At 39.0% G+C, this 21,256-nt stretch overlaps 1 protein-coding gene across 1 annotated transcript in view; it reads right to left on the bottom strand.

Moving 5' to 3' along the window:
• puf (ubiquitinyl hydrolase 1 puf) overlaps positions 1-21,256 on the bottom strand; it is an 870,156-nt gene that overhangs the window by 837,801 nt on the left and 11,099 nt on the right. Inside the window, exon 4 of the mRNA XM_068225443.1 lies at positions 10,551-10,822. Within this exon, the coding sequence (XP_068081544.1) occupies positions 10,551-10,822 (272 nt within the window). The remainder of the gene's footprint in view (positions 1-10,550; positions 10,823-21,256) is intronic.

The following is a 21,256-nucleotide window of genomic DNA, read 5'->3' as shown; positions in this document are numbered from 1 at the left end:
CATTTAAGTACTTTCCTTCACTTAAAGTGAAACTTGAATGGATGTCAAATTGTACAGATCAGTTAAGTTTTGAAGACACAAGAAGCAATCTATTTGCGATAAGTATGTGGGCGCCCTACAAAATTGAAAACAAATAGTTTCCAAGAGATTTTCCCAATTTGGAGATTTGGAAAAACACATTGCACTTTATTTCAAAACATATTGCACAAATGAGTGATATTAAGGTCATATTTTTTACTGAATATATACTGACCATTTAGAAGTGGAGTTGATTGAATTTCAACAAAGCAGTACATGGATGAACAAATTCACACAACTTGGTGAAGCATTGAAGAAAATGAGGTGTGCTGTTGATGGTGAATACTCTTCCCAAAAGGCAGAGAACTTAATACTTGAACAGTGGAACAGCCTTCCACAAAAGTTTTCGGTCATAAAGAAACTTGCTACAGCGCTACTACTTTGTTTGGTTCATCATACGCCTGCGAGCAGCTATTTTCTACAATGAACTATGTGAAGTCAACTGTTAGAAACCGTTTTGGTTCAAACCTAAGTGCGTCGTGGGTGTTATTGAAAACAAGAAGCAACTTTCAAAAGTAAAAAAATCAGGAGAAATTTGACAGCGAATCGCGACGAATTACGACATCACTGATGGCAGAACGTACTAATTCATAACAATTCAATACACTAACAACTCCATTTGGCCTACATATGTATTTCATTATTTATATGTGAATACTAAATATTGGACATACCTGAACTTTAGGAACATGTGACATCTCATCCTTCATCATGCTAAACACATTACAACAAATTGTTGTTCAACACACCCGTAGCTGACTTAACCCTCTTCAGAAACTCAAAGGCCAAGATTAAAACCAAGTAAAACATAACATAAAATAAATTTACATTGAACTAAATTTTTGCTCAAAGCACTTGCCTTGCTGAACTGATTTTAAGGTTAAAAGTTTCTCCAAAGTTTGTTCAGACAGCAAGGATCTGAACTGTGTTTTTGTCTTCGTGACTCTGCTAAAAACCCTATCACATTCTGCATTGCTATATGGACTTGATAAAATAGCAAGCATCACCTTAGAAAATCAGTCATATTTAACTACACCATCAGCTGATTTCATCTGACCTACCAATGCCCACAAAACATCAATTCTTCATTTTGCCATTTTTCATTTTTCTTTGAGCTGAAAGTTACAGAACTGGGAGTGCAGAATATCAGTTTCTTTATCTAAATGTTCCGTTTCACTAGTCAGAATGTTCAGAAACTTGTTAATGAAAAATCTAAGGCTAGAAAATGATGCCTTACTTATAGCAGAAATATTTGCAACTTTGAACTTTGAACGGAAATCTGTGTAAGTCACATGATGAAGAGAAACACTTTCTAACAGACTTAAAGAACATGCATTTTTTCTCAGACTTCAAAGTGTTCACTAAAACGAACGCAAAGTTCCCTATCATCAGATCACAAGCATACTTTTAATTTGCTGGAGTATGATAATCTACATCAAGGAGAGAGGAGGAGCTTTTACAAAAGTGTGGTTTCACAAATTTTGCCATCACATTCTTCAATAGTTCCTCCGAAACTGACCTCAGTAAGTGGATGTGCGGCATACTTGACTGAAGAGCTACGTTTGGATTCTCAAAGAAATCCATAAAAATTGAGGTAAAAAGGAAAAAGATTTATATAAATTTGATGAAAGGAACATGAACAGTCGTTCTTCATGTGACAATGCATGGCTCTTGGCGTCATCAATAGTTTCATTTTTTAACTGAGGAGTGTGGTGAAATGTTATGACAATCCTTCACCTTTTCAGCCAAACAAGATACATCTGCACTTAAACTGGGTGTAGGAATTTTGTAAGTCTTCAAAGTTCCCATCCGAGAATCCTTACTCACAATTTTGCTCCTGAATAAAGTAAGCAAAGGGTCTCACTGCAGCAAAATCCTATCTAAACACTTTCTTAGTGATAACGTGATAACCATCGAGTCGGCACATGCTTCAGAATTTTCCTGATCTCTGTGTTATGTAACGTCTGAAATTCTCTGAACTTTTCCTTTCCTCTTTTCACTCCTTTCCAGATAATAAAATACTTATATCAATTATACTTTCATCTACATTTACAGGCAAACACGCCACACCCTTCTCTGCAGCAAGATTAATTAGGTGACAAGAGCAGCCTATAATGATTATGTTACTATGTTCCTGCTTCAAACATCCTGCCACACCATTCTTTAATCCTACCATTACTAAAGCATTATCGGCACCAAGAGCTAGGCAGTATTTTTAATGCAATGTGGAATTCCCAAAAAGTTGAGAGCAGAAGATTGGCAATGTTAGCTCCAGTAGCATTCCCGTCTAAATTAGGCACAGAGAGTAGAAGACTCTGAATTTCATCGAGTTCAGGCCTAAAAAATGTTACAACAATGGGATTCATTTTCAAGTCGCTTTTATTGCTACCATCAGTAGCAACAGAAAATGCATTCAGCTACAAATGTGATACAATTTTCGCCCTTTCTTCCATGCACATTTCTGCAATGATAGCCGCTGTTTTCGTTCTAGCACACCCATATCGCGTAGTGATTTCCGAATCAGGAAACATTTTGCAAAACAAAGGTCCCGGGTGATCAGTACAATTTACAGGCAGGTTATGTTCTACAATAAATGATGTAAATAACGCTGCGGCATTCGTCACAGGATTTACATCTTGGTTTTTACATGAAAAGTTCAGTTTCTGGTTTCTTTCTACACACTGGACACTCTCCTTATGTTTTCTCATTTGCATATGCTTGCGTATATCGCACTTCCTGCCATGTGCAAGTGAAAAGTCACACCTACATATAGTACAGAATGTGAAGTTGGTCCCTTCCTGGATTGACTCAAACACGGAAACTCTGCATCATATTTCTTTTTGACATTTTGGCCAACACAAATATTAAGACAACATAAGCACTTCTGCAGGTCCTGGCCCACGTAGACGACTATGGCGTGCTACTTCTGAGGTTAGGTTACTCGCCTGACTCACTTGCAAAGGGAATGACTGTATTATAGACCAAAGAGGAGCACATGACTGGCCACTGTGCCCCGTACTGCCATCTGGTATCATTATTAGAACTACTATCGACCAGCCATACTCAGCCATATATCGACAGAATGAGGAAATCCACGGGAGTTTAAAATAATAAGAAAATCACTAATACTGCTCTGAAAATCGGGAGATTGGACCCGGCGATCGGGAGATCGGGAGGAACGATGAAAAATCGGGAGTCTCCCGCTTAAATCGGGAGACTTGGCACGTCTGAAGAAGTTAGGAACCTAACATAAATGACATGGCTTCTAAGATTCAGCAACATATTTCACACTAAATGTGAGAACCATATTTCATTTGAAGTCCATTGGCAATATTAGTATTTTTATATCTAATAATGAGGAAGTGTGCAACAATGAACGCTTATTACTGTATATAATTTCCTTATAAATAATGTTAGGTGTTCTTAAAACATACAAAAATTATGTTTGCAATATTTGCAAAATATGACCATGGAACATGCAATATAATAATTATTAATTAATTTATTAAAGCCATTCCTTAAAGGAAAATAACAGGTGGCACAGTAGACAGTTGAGAATAATAAACCAGACTTGAAATTGCACACTAGCTGGAAAAGGGTCGCCATCCTTGCTCTATACAGTATAACATCATCTGCAAAAAGCCTTATCTGTGATTTGAGTTCTTTAAATTATTTATATGCACAGTATAATAAAACATGAAGGTCCAATAATAATAGATATGATTTGTCTCTCTCTTCTTCCTCTCCTAAAATTCCAAACAGGAAGTTAATTACAGATCTCTGATCCACGTCAGCTGTTTTGTCTAGTGAGACAAATATATTTTCCATCGGCCTTTTCCCTTAGTTTACCTAACGTCACTTTGTATAGCTCAGAAACATACATCTTCCTACTCGTTTATTCATCTGGGATAGGTTGTTTTGTATAATGAATTAAATTCTTAGGGCCAATTGCAGAAACGGTGTTCAGACGATGTCTACGGTTAAACAACGCTTAAGTATAACTGCTGCATTGCAGAGACGTTATTTATCATTTAGACACTGTCTAGAACCGATGTTCAACCAGTCATGTTTAAACACTGCCAAGAGCACTGTTTAACCTCAAATGAGAGGAGTGAATCACAATCAGAGGTTATGTACCATGAAACGCGTAATTTATATTAACATGTTGAGACGATTCCAGGAAGAAAGGTTAGTCCGACGGCCTCTCTGTGGGTCTCTGCAATTCATTTGACATGCACGGGGAGATAGATCTTAAAATAAGGTTTTGCTTTTCAAGAGACTTGCTTCTTGAGACTGACAAAGGGACAGTCCGGTAACTGTCAACATGAATACAATTCTTGGCAACAGATATATTTTATTATATACATGGGGTGATTTCCATGGATTTATAGGTCACTTTGACTACATACATATCACAATTACGTGTTCCAATCATTAGAGGGCTGTCACATACATCAACCGGGAAGGATTCACTTATATTTACTGCCAGGTAAACACAAATAATAGGCTAGTGAAAACTAAAAAAGTAGGTTGTAAGTGGTTTTTATATACAGTATATAATCTTATAAGTTCGGCAACTATCAGATAGGAAAAGGCAAGCGGTGGTGGTGGTGGTGATTATTGTTTAAAAAGAACTGGGGAAGAAGAGCCATGGCCATAATAATAACCTTAGTATGGTATTTGCCTGGTGTAAAAAATGAAACTACGGAAAAAAATCTTCAGGGCTGCCGATGATGCGTTTCGAACCTACGATCTCCAGAATGCAAGCTACGTCTATATGGCCCGTACAACACACTCAGTTACACATTACTACCACTTCATCTTCCCTTCGTCAAAGCTACCGCATTTATGAGTAGATTTCACTCACGGTAACAATGCTATAATCAAATCTACACTTCCCCGTATGGTGGCATATCGCTTTAGTGTCAATAATATTATGAGATTTAATTTCCACCGAAAGCAATACTCATCTGTGGGCAAGTCATGCTCATGTTTGGCCATGTTTGAGTAGTATGTAGGAAGAGAAACAGCTGACTGGTGTTCGGCGCGCGCACCGACGAATTTCATTGGTTGCGACGAGCAAAGAGTTGCATGAAAAATACTTCTATCTCCATTTTCAAACCAATACTGAAACTTTAAATGATGTCTAGTTAAGCATCGGCTAAACATTGTTTATGCAATGGCAGATCGTGCTTGATTTAGACGTTGTCTAAGGCTTAAAGCTAGTCATTGTTTCTGCAATCGGCCCTTATTGTTTAGCCTAGTCAATGGTATGTTTGCCAAGAGAAATGCTCTGCACAAGTCTTTTTTGAATTTACTTCATATTGGTCCAGGTTTAACTAAATCTATGATTACAAGAACTCCATGTATTTGATAGTGTTTTTGTTCCAAGTTTACCACGTTCAATTTATTATGTTTCATCATAAGATGATGTTGAACTTGATACTTTCAAGTTATGACCGTGCTGCAATATTTTCTAAACAAAATACTTCTGTCAGTTGAAGAGTCTTCAAATTCGCATACATACTTTCAAAACATCACTAACAGTTCTCTTCTCCTTAGACCAAAAACATGTTGGAGTTGTTCATTTTGTTAAACATCTCGCCATGCACCTCTCCTCACCTCAACACAAAGTACTGAAGCATTTCTCCTGGCCATACTTCAAGCCATCTAATGTAGTGAGTAATAATATTTAGTCAGTAAGCGAGTTGCTTTTAAACGACACTAAAGGAGACTGCAATGCCGTAATACTGAGATGCTTACAGACTCTGACAGTAGTAGTGATAGTTATTTATCTGCTGGTAGTGCAGTAGAATTGTGGTTATTTTCCAGTACAAAAAGAAAATAAGGCAAACATCCAGTCAGAGAGGAATGAACCGAACAGGGAGAATGAATCAGGAGCTTAAAATGTACCCAGATAGATTTTATAGTTTATTTAAACATAGGAATTTCATTTTGTCCGTATTGAACTGAGAAAGGATGTTAGGAAAAACTTAAAACGGTCCACCTTTTCAATACAAAAATGTTACATTTATTTATAACATGTATTTGCACTTGGAACTAGTTTCGACGCTGTGTTTGCGTCATCATCAGCCAAAATTTCCCTATTTCCCACATTTTGGCTGATGATGACGCAAACACAGCGTCGAAACTAGTTCCAAGTGCAAATACATGTTATAAACAAATATAACATTTTTGTATTGAAAAGGTGGACCGTTTTAAGTTTTTCCTAACAGATTTTATAGTGTCGGGCAGTGAGAAATAAGTCGACCCTCTAAGAGGGACCAACAGCTTCAGGTGGATGAGTTCTCTTAGGTCCTCTCATTGTAAGACATGACAATGGAACCTATCCAGCAGTGTCTGTCTCCAGGTTAGGAGCGGCTGCAGAAGGCGTCTGTACTCCATGTTAGGAGCGGCCTCATCACCTGTGGGCAGCAGCTCTAGCCTTTGAGAGTGGTGAACCCATCATAATAACTGCCTAAAAGTTAGTTCAAATATTGCAAGAAATCATCGGAAGGAATCACTCATGAGTTCCCAACTGCTACCAACAATCCAGCCAGCACAATGACTGTGCGTTGGGAGTTAAAAAGAATGTGAAACAATGGTCGAGCTTTTGCTCATATGCCAAGCACTTCTGCAGACAATGGTAAGCAACACTTTAGGTGCCGGTTGACTGGAATGAGTGATTTAGAGTATACTCTGTGGCAATCCAATGGAAGGGTTTGGGTTTGGCAAATGCCTGGAGAACGCTACCTACAATTGTGTGTACTACCAACAGTGAAATACGAAGGAGGTGCTGGTGTTATGACATGGGAGTGTTTTTTGTGGTTAGGGTGCGGTCCTCTTGTTGCACTTCAGAAAACTCTGACAGTCTTACTAATAAAAAGTCGTTATACAGTTGTTTAACACTTTTATAGCTATACACTGAATAGACCCTGTATAAGTGATACAGATTTTTCTTACTAATATACGTTGTATAAGCACTGTATTACTATACCACACGTATACACTCGTTGCAAGCCGTAGGAATCTCTTCCTGTAGTTCACTGACGTATTTCGTCACGTACACTGCCTTTGTGATCGCTCTTTCTGCTTATCTGGGAGCAAAACCTTTTGAATAGTCATGTCGTAGGACGATTAAACTCTGTGGCAACACGAGGTGGTGAACAGCTGGCAATCGACAAATATTCGTCATGTCGGGTGTGAAACAGGTGACAACCAACGTGATGTTAATAGCAAATTTCCGTGGGATTATTGAGAAAATTGTGAATAATGGAGACAGTTACAAAAAGGTCAAGGGCCCCTAACTAGGAAATTGAAATTATTACATTATTAGTTGTTCCATCGGCACCATTGTATTGTAACCATCTAACTAATAAATATAAATTAAGATGAATTTGTAAAGAACACTGTCTGTAGTCACATAATATCTGCTCTTCATTTTTCGTCACCTCAAAAGTAATTATTGATGAAAGGAGTTCTGGCAGCTTGACCAAGGAAACTGGGAGGTTGGACTACAATTACGATTTCTCCTTCTTCGGGAGGCAAAGACTGATCCGCTATATTATCTTCACCCATATTGACGGCTATGTTATGTAAGATGGCTAGGCCAACAATTAATTAAAATTCACTGATAGACACCCAAGAGAGAGATTCACAGACTATTGTGCATAACCTAAACAGGCGATATCTAAAATATCATGTGCTAAATCGTCACAATTGTTCATTATTTCAATCCACTTCAGTCACTGAACTCGTAATTAATATAATTCGTCAAATTACACCACCAATGATATTCTTATGATTGCACGGAAATACTGTTAAATGCAACACTACTGCTTATAACAATCTTATACATGATAGAACCTATATGCAGTTTATTAGTAACGTTTTGTGCTGAAGAGGTGTATAAGCTTGGTATAAAGAGTTTATTGGTAGGATTGTTTATAGTTATGTACGCATACACAGGAGGCTTACACACGGTTTATTAGTAACAAATTGTACATAAACAGTGATAAACTTTGTATAAAAGTTATACGCCGTTTATTAGTAAGACTGTAAATGCGGATGGATATGAACACATTTTAAACCATTGTATACTGTTTGCAGTAGAGGACCAGGCTGGAGATGATGATTGTTTGTATCAGCATGACAATGACCTGTCATAACGCTGCTCTGTGAGGCAATGGTCTGTGGACAATAACATTCCTCAAATGAACTGACCTGCCCAGAGTCCCAATCTGAACCCAATGGAACACCTTTGGGGCGAGTTAGAATTTTGACTTCACTCCAGACCCCAGCGTTCAACATCACTACCTTCTCTGATTTCGGCTCTTGAGGAATAGTGGGCTGACATTCCTCCAGACATTAAGACACCTCACTGAAAGGGTTCCCAGAAGAGTTAAAGCAGTCATAAAGGCGAAGGGTGGACCCAGCCCATATTGATATCCAATAATAAGGAACATGACACGGGTCAAGTCTAAGTACAATATTCAAGATAGGTATCCAGATACTTTTGATTAGGTAGCTTATTTACTATGATTCTGTAAAAGTCTCTGGATCTCGCCTAGATCAGTCGGTCGTTTGTTTCCTCGCATTATCTTGGTCATCAGCTTCCTCTGTTCAACAAATTTCTCCTAATTTTCCTTGGTCTTCTGGGAGTTCATCTTTGGACTATTTTGTAGTCATAGTCTTCAGTTCACAACACCTTTCCTTTTTCTTGTTAGGGAAGCAAGTCAACCTTTGCCTTATTGATTGTTCTTAAGTCGTTCTATGTCGAATCTCATCTAACGAGTGAGTGGGAGCCTTATTGGCTGCTGTTGAGATGAGCCTACCAAACTTGACCAATCACTCACGAAAGTTTTAAAAAGTCAATCGCAAGGTTGCAACTCATTAACTATTGTCAACTAAGCTTCAGTTCTCACTTTGAGCATAAATGTTACCAGTGATCCAATGTCATCCAAATAAGTCAAAATGCTAACTGATAGACATTGAAACAAAAATTAGACTAACTAAAAGACTTGAAAACAGAAAAATGGTGGCTAATTTAGCAAATGCATATGATATCAGAATCACAACAATATGGACTTCAGAACAGGACAACCATGAACCAATCTAGTTTTAAGTCTCTGGATGATACACGGTTTCAATGGTTTTAGCAGGAACGAAGAGAAGACCCATACTTATGAAACAAGCACAAGTGATTTATAACCAACATAACTTTATTCCTACAACTTTTTCTGCATGTACCAGATAGTCACAGTGATTTAAATCCCATTCACGAATTCATGAATTAAAGACTGAAGTTGAAAGTAACTGAGAAATCAGCCCCTCGGCACAAATGCAGCAAGGAATGATGAACTGTTCTGTGCTATGCAAACGCTCCAGGAGAGCATTAACTGAAACTTGATGTAAGGTAAAGAATTCATGTTTGTTCAAAGGAACAGAACAGAAATATTTACTTGTTGATTACAACAACAATAAATCATTATGGACGACTGGGGATATTTTCAAATCTTTGTTTCTCAGAGAGAGGAATTCCTCTCATCTGAAGGTCTGCCTCATAAAGTGATGTTATTTCTAGATAATCTCACCATCTCACTCTCTTCAAAATTATTTGAAACACCAGATGAAGAAATTTTTATTTCATATCTAACCACTAAATGTGACATTAATTCAACTTATGGATCAAGACGCTGCCGTAACAGTGAAAAGGCATTAGAGAAGGGAACTGTTTAGCCTCTTATAGAATGTTCCAATACTGCCATTTTGGAAGAAAAATACTTACAAAAGAGGCTGTCTTCCAGATACAGTGCATGGAAACATGATAAAATGTGAGACATCTGACAAACCTGGTGAAGAAGTATTTCAACACTGAGGCGCTAGTATACAAATTTGAAGGTTTTGAAGGGAATTATGACAAAGTGGAACTTTCTGGGCATGAAATAAAAAGTGATGATGACATTATTGCTGACCCTGTATGCAAAGCAACTATATGACACTGATGACAGTGGTAAGGAAGGACAATGTAGCTCGATCCTGTATTCCTCTACCAACTGCATTTGAATCAGCAGATATCCTCGTGCAGTTCATGGAGCAAAAAGATGACACTTCATTCTTGAGCTTCATTTTAGGCTACTCCAGAGGTATACAAATTGCTGGTATTAAAGCTCAGAAAAAGTTGCTGACTTCTTTGAAAGAACATAAAAATTCTGATTATCCATCTTTTCCAATTATCCATTCCTCCCGTCCCTTTCATTATGATGGATAAGCAAGGTTCTGATGTAACTGATGACACCGCATATTACAAGCACACACATGTAAAGACAAGTAATATGTAGAGTGTCTGTGGCAAAACTTTGCTTTGGCATTCTACTACCATAATCTCGCTGTGGACTTTAAAACATATAAATCTTACAATACAAATTATGAATAACTTACTGCTTAAAAATTTTTAGATAGTGTACACCTACCTCAACATGTAAGTTTGGGCCAAAGATGTGTGATATTATCTGATTGTCAATAAGCCAATTGGCCAGGCTTTGGCCTACACTTTCCACCTCAACAATGCTCTCACTATTGCACAGTTCATTGAACATATTTATATGACTATTAATCTGGGCTATGCCAGCCAATCTCATTGTTAACGTAGAACTTGTAAAATACTTGAAGGCTAGATCCAATCCATCACGGTCAAATGTAAGCGGGGAATCCAAGGGGTCTTTTACAGCACTCCACATGAAATCTAAAAAAGATGATAAAAAAACTGACTCAGCATTACCATCACAAACATTTGTGTTAATCAATCAACTAACAAATAAAAAATTGATAAAACTCACAATGAAGGTAAAATGACGATTTACTGAAAATGAATGTCACATTTCTTTGCACCCATTAATCTTAAGATTATCCCCTTACTCTAAGCTTCCACTATACTTTCTGCCAGACAGCACATCCAACCAATTTCTTTGACATTTTTCATATAGATGACAATTAAAACATGACACTTGGCGATACAAAAGGATACCCAATGGAACGTCCAGCAGAGATTGTTGAAATCAAAGCAATCTTAGGATAATTTTATCAGCAAACTCTCTTTATTCTTAAATAATGCTGTAAATTGCAAAAGCAAACTAACTACATGAGCTTTGCTACATGCTGATTCTATTTTCCTTACTATACTACCCCAAGAGAATTGATGTTCTAGGTTCTTAAATTGGTCCACATGTTCCAATTTCATATTCTCCACCTGACATGCAGTCTTCTTAGGTTTCACTTAATGCCTTCCATTAAATAATGCTAGTAGATGATTAAAAACAATAAGGGTGAAAGATTATATTCTCGTCTGACACCTGCAACTTATTGTTATCAAGAAATGATTCCAGCATCAACTCCAACAGGAGTCTAGTTATATACAGAAGAAGAATACTGAAAGGAACTCAGAATAAATCAAACACAATGACAGGTCAGTGTGGGAAGCAGGAGAAATAGAAAGAATTCACAGAAGGAGGACAAGGACAATCTCCACATCTTTATACACTGCTGTCTTCAAGTAGATTGGCAACTCTCTCCATGTAAGTCCTAATAATTCTACAATCATTTCTTCTGTCCATAAAGCTCATTTCTGCTTCTGTTTCATCCAGAGAGCAGGCTTCAGCATTCATTAAGGGGCCATGTAGACAGATCTTCAGTCTGTCTTCATATGGGATGAAGGCTGGTTTGAAAGCCTTTTGATTAGTCTAAAGGCAGTCTGAAAATTAACATTAATGCCTTTGCCTCCACGTTATGCACTAGCCATGTGTATTGGTGGTGGTGCTATTTGCCAACTGATGAGCCCAACTTAGCACACTGGAGCGAAACGCCGGCAACCAGGAATGAGTTTGCTGGAAAATTTATAATGTCCAATAACAGACCAAATTACAATGGTATTTTAAATTTACTCATTCGGTACAAATATTTCAGGTTCCCTATGGGAATCAACATCAATCATGGCATAAAGAACAGTTAATAAATCATGCATTGAGCAGTTCTGTATGACTAGCATAAATATATTATTTTTTAATAAACGTGAGAGTATTAAGCCCAACACTTGTGAAAATATCAAGCAAAATCTCAACCCTTCATTCCAATAATGTTCACCAATGAAGTAGTGCAAGGTGCGTCTGCTTTGCAGTGGTGGAAATCTCAAAAAAATGTCATTGGGAAGTTGGTAATAGACAAAGATATACAACTCTTAACAGCTAAGAACATTACCCGCAAGTGTAGAATGTGTGTGTTCTACGTTTGGTGTTGTTCATTCAAAGTTAAGAAACAGAAACAGACCTGGTATAGACAAAGCTCCCAAGCTTGTGTTTTTGTATTAGCACTTAAATAAGGAAGCAATAAATGTGACTGAAGATGAACTAGTTTAAAAACAGGCTTGGTATAAAGAATACTTTCTAGTTTATGTTTTTGATTTAAAAGAATAAGTCATGAGACAGAAAACTAGTTTTAAAAGATATTATATCATACCCCCAATTAAGATATTGTTAAAACACAGAATTTACATTCATCCCTGATTATTCACCTTAGGTACATACACAATGATGCATGCATGAATCTGAATATAATATCAAATGATTAGTAAAAACGTAAAATATATTGAAAAAACCTGATTTAAATCAAATAAATCCAATTTAAATGAAAAGGTAGTCATCGACTTGAATTTTTTAAATTTTTTTTTTTTTTTTTTTTTTTTTTTTTTTTTTTTTTTTTTTTTACACCCTGACTGTAACTTCACAGTGTTAATATGTCTTGCCCTGTCTTTCCACATATCACAGATAACATGCCTAGTAATTATATTCAGCATGAGCATTGGAACTTGCCCACTGACTTGAAGCTCACTGACCACAAGTTCTTCCAGTCAGGGGACAATGAACCGTTAATAGGCACACAACATTTCTTCTCGTTACTGAAACCTGGTCGCAGAACTCGATTATCAGATTATCCTATCCTTCCAAGACACTGAACCAGGATGGAATATTGCTGGACATTATCATCATAGGGATGAGAAATATCTTATTCTAACCACTTGTTTCTTGAAGTCAGAGGACAGGTTAGACACCCAGCTACAGCAGTCTGGGATATATAAGAGCTTATGTCACCAGTCATGACAAAAGGAAAGAGAGTCAATGAAAGGCACTTTACAGAGGATACAACTAGGGATGCTACAGGTGGAATTATAGTTCGCTTACCCCTCAAGTAGAAACCTGAGGTTCTGGGAAACTCCTTCAATCATGTCATTTCAAGATTAACTTAACTAGAACAGCATTTCTGTAGGTAGCCCTCACTTAAGCACGAGTACTGTACCTTTCATCACGAGTAAGAGGCCATGGAGCATATGGTTAAGATAGATATATCTGCTCAGTTCTGCTCAGTTGGAGAATGAAGATGGACACTACTATCTATCCCTTCTTCCAGTTTTTGAGCTTAGGGGTTCAACAACCAAAACAAGGGTTGTATTTGAGGCACCTGCTAAATCTTCTAACGATATTTCGTTGAATGCTATATTAATGGTTGAAACGACAATACAAGAGGTTCTTTATTATTCCAAGATTTAGAATGCATACCTTTGCCTTCACTGCAGATACTGTTCAAATATATCAGAAAGTCATGGTTCATGCAGACTATAGGAAACTTCAGTGGATTATCTGGAAGGAATCTCCTGGGTACCTACGCAGTCACTATGAACTGACTACTGTAACATATGGTACAGCAGCAGCACCCTTCCTGGCTACCACATGCCTGAAGCAACTCGCTGAATATGAAGAATCGAGGTTCCCCAGAACAGCAGTTGGTCACAGAGATTTTTCTCTTGATTAGCAAGCAGCTGTGATGATCTCCAGGATGCTCTTCAATTGCAGTCTGAAATTATTAATTTGCAAGAGAGTGGGGGATTTCACCTCAGGAAATGGTGTGCAAACTACCCAGCATTACTGGAAGCAGTTTCAGAAGAGGACATGGAAACCCAGCTCCCTACTACTAGTGTGAAATCTTTAGGTCTATTATGGCATCCAGTAACGGATAATTTTCTCGTTTGTGGCAACATGTATTCAGACAGTTCCTATCCTGCTGATACTCATTTAACTAAACGAAAAATCTTATTTGTCACTGCATCAATATTTTATCCACTTGAGTTCGTCAGTCCACTGGTAATTTCTTAAAAGATTTTTACGCAGACACTTTGGCTAGTCAGTCTGAACTGGGATGATAAAAACTCCCATCTCAAGTAGTCAAAGAATGGGAAGAACTTCACTTTCAGCTGCAGGCAGTAAGAAAATTGTATATTGAGCAGTTGGTCACATGTAAGGGACCCCCTCTTGTTGTACAAATTCATGGTTTTTCTGATGCATAAGAATGAGCTTATGGGGCTTCTCTTTATGAACAGTCTGTTGACAAAAAAGGACAGACCTGTGTCAGATTATTATGTTCTAAATCCAGTGAAGCACCAGCAAAGAAACTGCCACTACCATGACTTGAACTGTGTGGAGCTCTACTACTTGCCTGTCTACTCCACAAGACCCTCCCAGTTTTGTCTCTTCCAGTCAGCAAGCTGTACCTGTGGACAGACTTCACCATCATCTTAGCTTGGATCGCATCTCCTACTACACGCTGGAAAACATTCATGGCCAACAGAGCCTCTTCAATTATAGAATACCCTCACAAGATAGAATGGAGACACATTCCTACCAGTTGCAATCCAGCAGACTTAATATACAGATGTGTTGCTCCACGACAACTAAGAGGTATGAACCTGTAGTGGCACGGACCATCTTAGATAACTGAGCCCGCTGAATTATGGCCAGATACAATCTCGTCCCATGCAGAAGAGGAACTACCCGAGTCATGAAGTACATTTTCAACAGCCATGTTGATAAGTACTGATTTGGAGGAGTTTATGCTGAAGTATTCGTCACTGTCCCGACTGACTCGAGTTACTGCATATTGTTAGCAATTCGTTCACAACAGTGCCAATCCTCAAGACAAGAGGTTGGGGATATTAACAGCACAAGAGCTGCAGATGGCTTTGCACTCCTGTATCAAGATTGCACAACAAGTATGTTATGCTCAAGAGACAGCTGATCTCAATGCTAAATGCTGTATCTCAAGAAAAGAGTAAAATGGCAAATTTACATCCTAACTTTTTTTTTTTTTTTTTTTGCTAGTTTCTTTACGTCGCACCAACACAGATAGGTCTTATGGCAACGATGGGACAGAGAAGGGCTAGGAGTGGGAAGGAAGCGGCCGTGGCCTTAATTAAGATACAGCCTGGTGTGAAAATTGGAAACCACGGAAAACCATTTTCAGGGCTACCGACAGTGGGGTTCGAACCTACTATCTCCCGAATACTGGATACTGGCCGCACTTAAGCAACTGCAGGTATCGAGCTCGGTACATCCTTTCTTAAATGACAAGAAAATGATAAGGATAGGAGGAAGAAGTGTAAATTTGAATCTACCTTATGAAACTACACACCAGCTAATTTCTCCTACCCAGCATGCTTTTACAAACCTTGTTGTGATGGTAGAACACATCAGGCTTTTGCATGCAGGTGCACAACTAGTAATTGTATCTTTACAAGAAAGATTTTGGATTCCCACGGCCAAGGCAGCTGTGCGAAGAGTCATCCTCAAATGTCTAAACTGTTTTAGATTCAACAGCAGAACAGCTGATGGGACAACTCCCAGTGACTAAAGTGCAAGAGAGTCACCCATTTCTTAACATAGGAGCTGATTATGCTGGTTCCTTCCTCGTCAAAGGGTAAATATAAGAAGCAAATAGACAACGAAGAGTTGCATCGCATTGTTCACCTGTTTGGCTACCAAGGCTCTTCACTTGGGGGTGGTGAGTGATCTCTCTACTGATGCCTTCATGGCAGCCTTGAGGAGATTCACAGCTCAATGTGGAAAATGCTCCACGATCTATAGTGATAATGGCACTAACTTAATTGGAGCTAATAGAATGATGCAGGATTTGCAAAAGCTGTTCCTTTCAACCAGGTTTTGTTAAGAGATACGGAGTTCATTAGCATTGGAAGACATCACGTGGCACTTTATACCTCCTAGCTCTCCACACTTTGGCGGCCTATTGAAAGCAGCTGTCAAGTGCATGAAATGCCACTGAAAAGAGTTGCACTACTGACATTTGAAGAGCTGTGTACCCTTACTGCGCAGATTCCAGCCTTATCCAAAGACCCTAATGACGTTAATTGTTTACCACCTGCTAATTTCCTAAATGGTGCCCCCACTACAACCATTCCTGAACCTGACATTACGCTGATCTGCCCATCAACAGATTGCCTCAGTGGCAGCGTATTCAATCAATGCAGCAGCAACAGCAGTTTGGAAGAGGTGATTTGCCGACTACCTAAATTCACCGACTATCTAAATTCACTGCAGCAGAGGAAGAAACAGATCTGTTCCAAAGAGAACCTAGTTGCTGGAACAGTTGTTCTGCTGAAGGAGGACAATCTTCCTCCTCTGTTGGAAGTTGGCTGTGGTGGAAAATGTTCACCCTGGAAGGATGGACTCGCATGAGTGGCTACCATCAAAACAAACAGTGGTCTTTTTACATGACCCATTCAGGAGTTAATAAAATTCTGTTACCTATTGAACACTAAACAGAATAGTTGTGGCTAACATTGAAAATACTACATGTTCCATGCAAATATTTCTTTTTGTTCATTTTCAGATTGTATGTATAATTATGGTGTTGTGTTTGTGACCTGCACTGGGAACTCTGATATGTGTGTGTGAACAGTTCATTTCTTTAATTTCATACTGCATATAATAATGGATGAGGACACAGTCAAAGCTATTTAGTACCTCCTGTTATCAATGTTCATAAATATTTTTGTTGCTTGTGTTGCTTATGTTTGTGTGCTTTTGTTGAAATGATCAACTCATTGTGGTTACAGAACCTGAACTCTGTGGATCAGTGGCCGAGTGGTGCTTCAAGTGAACCCAACTACCATGAGGGCAAATCAGACTATTTAATCACCATGATTCAACAGAATTAAATAGTGGGGAGCATGTTCTGGCCTAGCCTTCGCTAATCCTTCTCTAGTTGCTTACTATTCACTTAGGGCTCAGATGGCAGCACCTTTCAGTGTAGTCATTTGAAGGTCACACACCCAGAAGCTAGGTGGACGGGAGGAGATAAGAAACTGTATGCTTGGGTGCCCCTGGGCGACATGAGATGAGATGAGATGAGGGACAATATGACTTATCTAGCGCATCTGCCCAAAGTGGCCCATAATGTGTATTTAATGTGTAATTAATAAGTGTCGTAAGGTATAATAAATTATTTATTTAAACAAGTTAATGAATTACAGTTATAACAATTTGGCTTTCATGCAATTATATTTTTTCTGTTGATATCATGTAATTTATGTTTTAATTTAATTTTGCTGTTCATGGTGTGGGTTACTGTAGTCACGTCCTAGTTTGTGAACCATGAGCAACGGCTGACTGACCTAGCAAGTGGTCCTGAGAGTCGGGATACCAGTTGCTATGGAATGGGAGTGGACATCTCGGACATATTCTGAGTCATGGCCCTCCTTGTGCTCAGGTGGCTAGGACTATACAATTCACTGGTGGTCCATAACCCGTTGGAGGAGAGATTCTCACTTGGACTATGTGCAAGTAGGGTAGCATCCTGCTTCATGAATTTACTGAGCTCAGAACATTTTAAGCAAGCCTCGGACCTATGGGAGTAACGGAGTCCCACTCCCATCTGACAGGCGAGGGACTCCTTGGAAACAACTTGGCGAACGAAATGGAATTCGATAGGAAGCTATCAATATTAATGGGGCTTATGGAAGAAAGAAGGTAGAACTGGCTGAGTCAGCAAAGAGGATGCATCTGGATGTGCTAGGAGTAACTGATATTCGGGTAAGGGGAGATAATGAGGAAGAGATAGGAGATTATAAAGTGTACTTGACGGGTATCAGAAAAGGAAGGGCAGAGTCTGGGGTAGGGCTCTTTATCAGGAATACCATTGCACGCAACATAGTTTCTGTTAGGCACGTAAATGAGCGAATGATGTGGGTAGATTTGTCAGTTGGAGGAATTAGGACAAGAATTGTGTCTGTAATCACCATGTGAGGGTGCAGATGAGGATGAAGTTGACAAGTTTTATGAAGCATTGAGTGACATCATGGTCAGGGTCAACAGCAAGGATAGAATAGTGCTAATGGGTGATTTCAATGTGAGAGTTGGGAATAGAACTGTAGGATACGAAAGGGTGATTGGTAAATGTGGGGAAGATCTGGAAGCTAATGTGAAGGGGAAGCATTTGCTGGACTTCTGTGCTAGTATGGGTTTAGCTGTTACGAATACATTCTTCAAGCATAAGGCTATTCACCACTACACATGGGAGGCTAGGGGTACCAGATCCATAATAGACTATATCTTAACTGACTTCGAATTCAGGAAATCTGTTAGGAATGTACGAGTTTTCCGGGGATTTTTCGATGATACAGACCACTATCTGATCTGTAGTGAACTACGTATCTCTAGGCCTAGGGTAGAGAAAGTGAAATCTGTCTGCAAAAGAATAAGGGTAGAAAATCTCCAGGACGAGAAAATTAGACAGAAGTACATGGATATGATTAGTGAGAAGTTTCGAACAGTGGACAGTAAGCAGGCTCAGGATATAGAAAGAGAATGGGTGGCATACAGGGATGCTGTAGTAGATACAGCAAGGGAATGCCTACGAACGACTGTGTGTAAAGATGGGAAAAGTCAAACATCTTGGTGGAATGATGATGTGAGAGCAGCTTGTAAACGTAAAGAGAAGGCTTATCAGAAATGGCTCCAAACAAGGGCCGAGGCAGACTGGGATTTGTACGTAGATGAAAGAAACAGAGCGAAACAAATAGTTGTTGAATCCAAAAAGAAGTCGTGGGAAGATTTTGGTAATAACCTGGAAATGCTAGGTAAAGCAGCAGGAAAACCTTTCTGGACAGTAATAAAGAATCTTAGGAAGGGAGGGAAAAAGGAAATGAACAGTGTTTTGAGTAATTCAGGTGAACTCACAATAGATCCCAGGGAATCACTGGAGAGGTGGAGGGAATATTTTGAACATCTTCTCAATGTAAAGGGAAATCATCCTGGTGGTGTTGCGAACACCCAAGCTCATGGGGAGGAGGAAAATGATGTTGGTGAAATTACGCTTGAGGAAGTGGAAAGGATGGTAAATAAACTCCATTGCCATAAAGCAGCAGGAATAGATGAAATTAGACCTGAAATGGTGAAGTATAGTGGGAAGGCAGGGATGAAATGGCTTCATAGAGTAGTAAGATTAGCATGGAGTGTTGGTAAGGTACCTTCAGATTGGACAAAAGCAGTAATTGCACCTATCTATAAGAAAGGGAACAGGAAGGATTGCAACAACTATTGAGGTATCTCATTGATTAGTATACCAGGCAAAGTATTCACTGGCATCTTGGAAGGGAGGGGGCAATCAGTCATTGAGAGGAAGTTGGATATAAACCAGTGTGGTTTCAGACCACAGAGAGGCTGTCAGGATCAGAGTTTCAGTATGCGCCAGGTAATTCAAAACTGCTACAGGAAGAATAGGTAATTGTGTTTATGAACTACTTTAAAGAATAAGTTAACATTAATTTACAATGAATTAAGAATCGGTTTCTAGCTTTAAGGCAGTCTAAGATTACTTAGTCACTGTCATCACACATCTCACTATCTGTCGAGTCGTCATTTACACTGATGGTGAATGGCTCCATTCTTTTGTCCTTTACTATTTCCTTGGCCCAATCGTCTGTTTGAAGATTTTCCGCGCGATTGAAGCACTTTTCCCAATCTGCAGCAGTCACACAGCCGATGGCTTCTGACGTGAGTTTTTCTACGTCCTTTATTTTTAATTTCTTGGTCCTCTCTGCCACTTCTCTCTTGAGCCCAAATTAATTCACATTCACTAGCCATTTTAACTGCACTTACAGTGCGAGCTCAACAGCTGCATGACAGGGAATGACTCGGGTAAGGTGGCCTGGAGCGGACGGGCTTCAACTAGACAGCACTGCACGATCAGCATTGCCAATCCGTGCTCGGAGGTAAGCGACTCTCGACCATCTGTCGCTTTGCCGTTCCCATGTCTGACGACAGCGCAGTTTTCCTCACCCGCCTAATTTGTTGGCCGCGACAACAGTTGCAAATCGAGGATTGTGGCGACGTTTAGTAAGTTCGCAGAGGCTTGCAGACTAAACGCTGAAAGGCATACCAGTCTATAATGATAATGTCTGTATGTATGTTATATTACTGTAAGCATTTTCACCAGGATACTTATTTGTTTATATCAATTATCTACATTAAAATGCATACAATAATTAATATATGTAGAACTTCACAAAACATTTCCTAATCACAACAGCTGCCAGCTCCTGCACCTTCTGCTGCACGATGGTCTTTTGTGACTAGGAACTTACTTCATACCACTGGTTTTTTTTTTTTTTTTTTAAGAGAGTGCGTAAGGGTTGCTGTGTTCACATTCTAGTTCATGAACCATGGACAACGGCTGACTGGCCTGAGAGTCGGCATACCAGTTGCTATGGAATATGAGTGGACATCTCGGACATATTCTGAGTTATGGTCTTCCTTCTGCTCAGGCGGTCTGGCCTTATAAAATCCACCGTGGTCCTGCTTCACAGAATTTACCGAGCTCAGGAGATTTTAAGCAAGCCTCAGACCTATGAGAGTAACAGAGTCCCACTTCCATCTGACAAGCAATGGACTCCTTGGAAACAATTTGGCAAACAAAATAGAATTCGATGGGAGCTATCAATATTAACACATTCACTCCCACATACGACCATGGACGGATTAGGTTTCACATATGTAAAATTCTGTATCCGACCTTAGTCGGATTTGAATTCGCACCAACATTTTACTTCAAATACACATTAGATGACACAGCTTATCAATTTGCTGGTAGATAGCATGCAGATGAACCACACTTTACCACAGCTTGTGGTAAATTTCCCGCATCATGGAATTTGTGATCTAAATATACACGTGCCAATCCTGAGGTCTCTGAAGTGCAAGTTTGGAATTCTAGTGTTGGTGAGTGATCAAATGAATAGTAGTGGCAAGTAAAAAATCATACTAGAACATCTTGTGAAGGT

This window comes from Anabrus simplex, chromosome 1, assembly GCF_040414725.1.
Source record: "Anabrus simplex isolate iqAnaSimp1 chromosome 1, ASM4041472v1, whole genome shotgun sequence".
In the NCBI taxonomy this organism is placed as follows: Eukaryota; Metazoa; Arthropoda; class Insecta; order Orthoptera; family Tettigoniidae; genus Anabrus; species Anabrus simplex.
Note: the sequence above shows the minus strand (reverse complement) of the source record. Positions and strands in the feature narration are given on the sequence as shown.